An 8305-nucleotide genomic window follows, 5' to 3' on the forward strand; every position below is an offset into this window, starting at 1 on the left:
AAATGAATAATGTGAGTGTTATTTAATGTTCACTTTTATGCCTCTGAATTTCCTGATTGGAACTGTATTTGAATTTCATTTCTCCTCTTCTCTATTTTCTCCCTCTGTGTATGAATTTTGTATAAAGTGTCATCTAACTCCTTTTTCTTCTCTGTCATTACATCAATCCCATACAACACTGATTTTCTTTCTGTTTCCTTTTCCTCTATTTCTTTTTCAAGGTTTTCCTTCATTTTTTCAAAATTATTTTCTGTTTCAATGCCCTCTTCTTCATTTATTTTGTCAGATGTTTTTTCATTTTGTTCTATTTGTTTAATATTGTTTACCAGCTGACTCTGATTTTCATCATGCTGTTTTTGTAGCTCAAGCAGTGTCAGTTTCAGTTCATAAATATCATTTTCTAAGTCACATTTATGACTCATTAAAAATTGAACCACCATTATCGAATGAAATTTGTCTTCCTCTCCTTCTTTAAACCAAGTGTTGAGGTTTTCTTGTGTCATATCAAAGTCGACAGTGTCACTACTATCTTCTGTGAGATGCAGTGCTTCTCTTTTTTTCTCAGTGAGGGGCTGACGCTCACTGTGATCAGTGGAAATTTTTGTGTTTCTTCCTGTTGTACAAAAAAAGTCATTTAAATTGACAGAAATACATTATTTTGTCTTTCTTTAATAAATAATTGATGATTTTCTTAGTCACTTTATTTTCATTTTTAGTCAAAAAACTGTACCTTGATGTTTTGAACGATATTTCCAGACAACAGAGACAACTGCCAGAATAAGCAGGACTGTCACAACAACACTTATGATGATGTGACCAGCAGAACTACATGGAGGATTAAATAAATCACCTGTAATGAGAACACACATAATATCAACAAGTAGCCTGCAGCAATTTTACAAACAAACAAAAAAAATATAACTAAATAACTTGTTTTTTACCTGGAACATGTATGTGTGTCTCTCTGCTCTTGTTGGTGTTCCTCTGTTGGACTCTGCAGGTGATGTTGTTGCTGTGTCTCTTCTCCACAGTCACTCTGCTGCTGACAGTATAGAGGTCATCAGGACCTCTGAGGGTCTCTGCAGGGCCAGCAGAGAGGAGGTTTCCCTCACCGTCCAACCACAGCAGCTCAGGCTCTGGATACCAGCCTGCAGACTCACACTGTAACACCACTTTACTACTGTCCGCACTATTTCTCATTAAAGTGATGATAATTGATGAAACTACACCTAAAGATTAGGAAAAGAGAAAACACATTAGTGTTGCTACCAGTTACAGTCACCAAAGAGCCAAGTTTAAAATTCTGGGAAATGTATTGACTACTTTTACACCAATCATATTTGAACCACTGAATAGTGACATGAAAAACACTAACTTCTATAATGCCCTGCTGTCAATACATAAGGCACTGACATTCATTTAGGGGCTTCTTTAACATATCAACAATCAAGCAGTTGTAATGCACTACCGACTGCTTTATTTTTATTTCACTTCAATTCAGCTTTACTTATATAGTGCCAAATCACAGTCAAACAGTCAAACTAAGGTGCTTCATATTGCAAGGTAGAGACCTTTCAATAATAAAGAGAAACTGATGACTCCCTATGATCAAGCACATGGCAACAACAGGAATGAAAAATTCCATTTAAACATGAAGAAACTTCCAGTAAAACCAGCTTCAGAGAGCGGCAGCCATCTGCCATAACTGGTCGCTGATGAGCGGAAGAAGACAGGACAAAAAACAGATGATAATTTCCTTCCTTTTGCACACATCAAAAACTACTCAAGGAACAGGAATGACTTTGTTGTCAACCCATCCTTCAAACTCCCCAGATAATAATATGATAGAGTATTCATTCACTGTAACTAAGTTTAGGAATATAATCCACCCACTGTTATCATCTTCAATGCCCTGTACCAACATAGAGCAGAACAGCTATCTGAACGCTACCCCAACAGAGGTCGATTATCTTGTTAATAATTTTACCTCCTCAATACGTACGACTCTGGATACTGTAGCTCCTGTGAAAACTAAGGTCTCTAATCAGAAGTACCTGACTCCGTGGTATAATTCTCAAACACGTACCCTAAAGCAGATGACTCGTAATCTGGAGAGGAAATGGCGTGTCACAAATTTAGAGGATCATCATTTAGCCTGGAGAAATAGTTTGCTGCTTTATAAGAATGCCCTCCGCAAAGCCAGAACATCTTACTATTTGTCACTGATTGAAGAAAATAAGAACAACCCCAGGTTTCTCTTCAGCACTGTAGCCAGGCTGACAAAAAGTCAGAGCTCTTTTGAGCCAACCATCCTTTTAACGTTAACTAGTAATGACTTCATGAACTTCTTCACAAATAAAATTTTAATCATTAGAGAAAAAATTACCAATAATCATCCCACAGATGTAATATTATCTACAGCTACTCTTAGTACCATTGATGTTAAGTTAGACTCTTTTTCTCCAATTGATCTTTCTGAGTTAACTTCAATAATTACTTCCTCCAAACCATCAACCTGTCTTTTAGACCCCATTCCTACAAAACTGCTCAAAGAAGTCCTGCCATTAATTAATTCTTCGATATTAAATATGATCAACCTACCTCTAATAATCGGCTATGTATCACAGGCCTTCAAGCTGGCTGTAGTTAAACCTTTACTCAAAAAGCCATCTCTAGACCCAGCAGTCTTAGCTAATTATAGGCCAATCTCCAACCTTCCTTTCATATCAAAAATCCTTGAAAGAGTAGTTGTCAAACAGCTAACAGATCATCTGCAGAGGAATGGTTTATTTGAAGAGTTTCAGTCAGGTTTCAGAGCTCAGCACAGCACAGAAACAGCTTTAGTGAAGGTTACAAATGATCTTCTTATGGCCTCTGACAGTGGACTCATCTCTGTGCTTGTCCTGCTAGACCTTAGTGCAGCATTCGATACTGTTGACCATAATATCCTATTAGAGCGATTAGAACATGCTGTAGGTATTAGAGGTACTGCACTGCAGTGGTTTGTATCATATCTATCTAATAGACTCCAATTTGTGCATGTAAATGGAGAGTCCTCTTCACACACTGAGGTTAATTATGGAGTTCCACAGGGTTCAGTGCTAGGACCAATTCTGTTTACATTATACATGCTTCCCCTAGGCAGTATCATTAGAAGACATAGCATAAATTTTCACTGCTATGCAGATGACACCCAGCTCTATCTGTCCATGAAGCCAGATAACACACACCAATTAGTTAAACTGCAGGAATGTCTTAAAGACATAAAGACCTGGATGGCCGCTAACTTTCTGCTTCTTAATTCAGATAAAACTGAGGTTATTGTACTCGGCCCTGAAAATCTTAGAAATATGGTATCTAACCAGATTCTTACTCTGGATGGCATTACCTTGGCCTCCAGTAACGCTGTGAGGAACCTTGGAGTCATTTTTGACCAGGATATGTCAACGCACATATTAAAGAAATATGTAAGACTGCCTTCTTATATTTGCACAACATCTGTAAAATTAGAAATATCCTGTCTCAGAGTGGCGCTGAAAAACTAGTTCATGCATTTATTACTTCCAGGCTGGACTACTGTAATTCATTATTATCAGGATGTCCAAAAAACTCACTGAAAAGCCTTCAGTTAATCCAAAATGCTGCAGCAAGAGTACTGACAGGGACTAGACAGAGAGAGCATATTTCTCCTGTTTTGGCTTCCCTTCATTGGCTTCCTGTTAAATCCAGAATTGAATTCAAAATCCTGCTCCTCACATACAAGGTCTTAAATAATCAGGCCCCATCTTATCTTAATGACCTTGTAGTACCATATCACCCTATTAGAGCACTTCGCTCTCGCACTGCAGGCCTACTTGTTGTTCCTAGAGTATTTAAAAGTAGAATGGGAGGGAGAGCCTTCAGTTTTCAGGCCCCTCTTCTGTGGAACCAGCTTCCAGTTTGGATTCGGGAGACAGACACTATCTCTACTTTCAAGATTAGGCTTAAAACTTTCCTTTTTGCTAAAGCATATAGTTAGGGCTGGACCAGGTGACCCTGAATCCTCCCTTAGTTATGCTGCAATAGACATAGGCTGCCGGGGGATTTCCATGATGCATTGAGTTTTTCCTTTCCAGTCACCTTTCTCACTCACTATGTGTTAATAGACCTCTCTGCATTGAATCGTACCTGCTATTAACCTCTGTCTCTCTTCCACAGCATGTCTTTCATCTTGTTTTTCTTCTCTCACCCCAACCGGTCGCAGCAGATGGCCGCTCCTCCCTGACCCTGGATCTGCTGGAGGTTTCTTCCTGTTTAAAGGGAGTTTTTCCTTCCCACTGTCGCCAAAGTGCTTGCTCATAGGGGGTCATATGATTGTTGTGTTTTTCTCTGTATCTATTATTGTAGGATCTACTGTACAATATAAAGCGCCTTGGGGCGACTGTTGTTGTGATTTGGATTTGGAATTCAATTGAATACAACAAGCCCTGTCCTCAAATGGCCATTCCACAACCATCAGAAGCCAAACGATTTCCTGCCTATATATATCCCTGTCTCAGGCACAAAAAGGACAGCCCAAACAATAGATCAATCTCTTCTGACCAGGCAAGCAGCACCAAGACCCTTTTAATCAAGTAGTTTTAATGTTGGACCTAACACATTGTCTAAAACTGCTTATCAGCTACCTTTGTACTTCCATTTGAAAAATGGTGCCACCTTACCAACACTAACTACAATAAAACAAAATAAGACATTACACAACTTTTGATATTGTTATTGATTGCATTCATTGCAGCTGTCTTTGACTTATTATTACAAGCTATCTTTAATTTATGAGTGAACCTTTCCTAAATTTATTCCAGTACTAATGCAACAACAAGGATTCACTTGTTTTAATTGTTAACATTAATTTTGAATGGATTCAATATATATGTAATAAAACAACAGAATGCAAAAAAAAAACTAGAGCAAAAATGTTTGTGGAAATTGATTTAAATAAACATTGGCTCACTTTGTAAAATAGAATAAAGAGGCCACAGTGTGTCTTTTAGCTGAGAAAACACTTCATCTAAAAATGGAAATGAATAATTTTCCCTTTCAGTGATGATGTGTAGATTTTTCTTTTCAGTTTGTCATCATTTTGAGCACAAATATTGACTCTACACTGAATGCACATTGTTATTGGTTTGATTTTAGTGTTATTCTGTATGTTCTTTTGCATATATGTGTTAAATGATAGTGCAGCAGAACATGTTTATTTTACCCTTATGATTTTTTACTACTATCATTGTACTTTTTCTAAACTAAATAATGACTGATGATTTTCAACATCAGATATCATTTTGACCTTTCTGTACAAGGACGATATCTCCACTTACCAACAACAAGCTCAACACTGGTTTGTCCACTAAGGGCAGGAATGAAGCATTTGTATGATCCCCTATCTGACAGTTTCACTTTGGAGAGTTTTAGTGAAATGTCTCCGAGCTTCAGGTTGTTAATGGGTAGGGATGTTCTTTCCATGTAGGCTTCATTTTTTTTATTCACGAGCTCCACGCCGTCACGCCAAACATGCACAAATTTAGGTGTGAGGTCAGATCGTGTCCACTCTACTGTCATATCAGCAGCATTCACAGCAGGATCCAGATGGCATGGTAACACAGTGTCATCACCAACTATTGCCACAACTGGCTCAGATGGACCAACCACCTGAGACACACCTAAAGGAAAATTACAAATACGTGTTAAACATGTTAAAAAAAAAAAAAAAAGGTTCGGAAGCCCAGGTGATGTAACTCTTTTAAATTTGCTGTTTTACTCTATGACATAAATTAAATGGCTGATATTTAATCAATAACATAAATATCTGTGTAATTAATAGACTTCGATGTTTTGTATAATTTGTGTAACTTCATGAACATAAGACTTATTCACCTCCACAAAACTGAATGAAAAAAATAGAGTGATGAAAAAGAAAGACACAGATGGCCCCAAGTGGCATTTTACAGCAACGTCCGTCCTTCAGGTGAAACATTGTAGAAGTTTGAAGACTGAAATGAAAAATATGGGAAAAAATCATAAAGAAATTGCACATTAATCATACAAATAATCACTATAAACAATTATGATTTGGCTTTTCACATCACAATTGTAGACATACAGTATAAAACATATTGAGGCAACTGTCATTCTGTCATTGTGTGTGTGTCAACTACCAAATGAACAAATTGAAAACAAATCTTTTTCTGGCCAGACGCGTGGCAGCACTTCTGCTATAATTTTGTTCGTATTTAACAAAATTAAAAATGCAGACATAAGTGTACACATTAGTTTCTGACTGCTAGTGAAAATTGTTTTCTTTACAAATACCTCTCTCATTGAACCAACAGAGCCAATCCCTCAACATGTTTGTACTCTCTGCTCATATTGCCTTCATATGAATTAATTTTTTGAATTAAAAGAATGTATTTGGACATTGCACTCAGCAACAAACAAATCCTCCCTAAGAAAAAAAGTGACTTCAAGGGCCAAATTGCGTTATATTTCTTCAATATACGGGCCGCAAGTAGGGGTGACGTGGGCCGCAAGAGGCCCCCGGTCTGTGAGTTTCAGACAGCAGCTTTAATTGGATGTTCATACGACACAGATGCTAAAATTGTGGAATGTGTTCTCAGTTAAAATTCTCCATACATGTACTTTTCAGGGTTATAACAACTTAAAACACTACAAAGGCTGAACAGTTAAGTCTAGGCTACATGGTTCACACAGTCAGCTTGATATGCTGTTGATAATTCACTCTCAGAACGGGAGTGCCTGTGCCATATTTGTATAATATTGATACTTCATTTGTAAAATATTATATTGCATATCAAATGTACCAATGAGAAAACATATTAAATATTATGACACTCATATATATCTTATATACACATTTATATCAACTTTTTTTCTGTGGTCTACTTTCCCCTAGCTCTCCAGTCACAATATCATATGACATGACTTCAAGCACTTTTGCATCCTCCTTTCAAGGTCTGTGTGCAGAAGGCAGGAAGGGAGGAACCAGAAGCAGACTCCAGGATGTAAAACTTAAACTCAAATGACCTAAGCTTTATTGCTTGCACAAGTCAAAATAAAACCAAACCGGAAAAACTGTGAACAGAACACACAGGGTACTTATACTCGGAGGAAAACACAGAAAATAAATACAAGGAGTAAACGAGGGAATGAGGGCCAGGAGGGAAACACAGATGACAAAAATTAGACAGCTGAAACAGGGGAGACGTGAAACTAGAAACACTGCCATGGGTCAAGGGACCGTCAAAGTAAAACAGGAAACACACGACAGAGGCAAGGACTTCACACTGAACAAAGGGACCACGGAGCACAGAGACAACAGTGACATGACATACAAAACAGAAACCAAAACACAAGTAATCATAAACCACAACGAAATCACAGATTAATAATAATAATAAAACAAAAGTCAAAACACTGGGTCACCGACCCAGGACCATGACACTCCATATTCACTCGGTCAGATGTAGAAAACAAACAACAGACTAAAAGGTTTGGCCAGATTGAACAAATGATTAAAAGCATTTTATGCAACCAATCATTTCCCTACTGATAATTTTAAATGAAATTTAAAGTATTATTAAAGCCTACTTGCCTCGCACAGTCACAGGATGCAGTCAGTTTCTCTGTCAAAGTCCACTGAAATGACCTCATCTGTTAATCATTGATCTGTACCTTGTTTGATATGGCATATCAGAGTATTTAGAGTTTACTGGCTGTGTTGCCTGCGTGGACGTGTCCTACCCTCTTTCCAGCCTTATGTACCACCTCTGTGTAGAGCTGTTTCTCCACAGAAAGGAGGCACCCAGGCAATTAGTACTTAAGGCCAGGGAGCCTTTGTGTTATAGCCTGTGGACTGAGATTGTTCTTGTAAAATCTTTCGAACTGGACAATCCTATGTGCAGTCTTTAGATATATTTTGGCAAGCTTTCAAATAATTTATTTTCCAAAAAGGAGGAATGTTGTCTCATTTCACTCTGTACTGTATCACTGTACATGGCTGAAATGACAATAAAAACCACTTGACTTGATATACTAAACAGTATATGAATGGGATATTGGTGCTGATTAAAGTTTTGGACAACCATCAGCAACAAAACTGATTTCACTGCATTATTTTGTTTTTGTAGTGCCAAATATTCCTTCTTGACACCTACAAGAAGGAAAATTGTGCCCTGTTCTCAGATGGACAGCAAGTGGAGAGTGATAACTCAGATGAGGAGATGGAAGGGGGAAGCAGAGTAAGTTCAGG

General features: G+C 37.7%; 1 protein-coding gene across 1 annotated transcript; it reads right to left on the reverse strand.

Annotated features, from left to right (window-relative positions):
• Positions 1-736: 736 nt before the first annotated feature.
• Positions 737-7697, reverse strand: LOC113019634 (butyrophilin subfamily 2 member A2-like). The gene is made up of 5 exons (XM_026163400.1): positions 7649-7697; positions 5914-6029; positions 5358-5699; positions 942-1229; positions 737-825 (listed from the first exon to the last, which is right to left on the reverse strand). The coding sequence occupies exons 2-5, from the start codon at positions 6011-6013 to the stop codon at positions 803-805; spliced, it is 753 nt and encodes a 250-aa protein (XP_026019185.1). The 5' UTR covers positions 6014-6029; positions 7649-7697; the 3' UTR covers positions 737-802.
• Positions 7698-8305: the final 608 nt, after the last annotated feature.

The sequence above is a fragment of the Astatotilapia calliptera genome, chromosome 3 (genome assembly GCF_900246225.1).
Source record: "Astatotilapia calliptera chromosome 3, fAstCal1.2, whole genome shotgun sequence".
Taxonomy (NCBI): Eukaryota; Metazoa; Chordata; class Actinopteri; order Cichliformes; family Cichlidae; genus Astatotilapia; species Astatotilapia calliptera.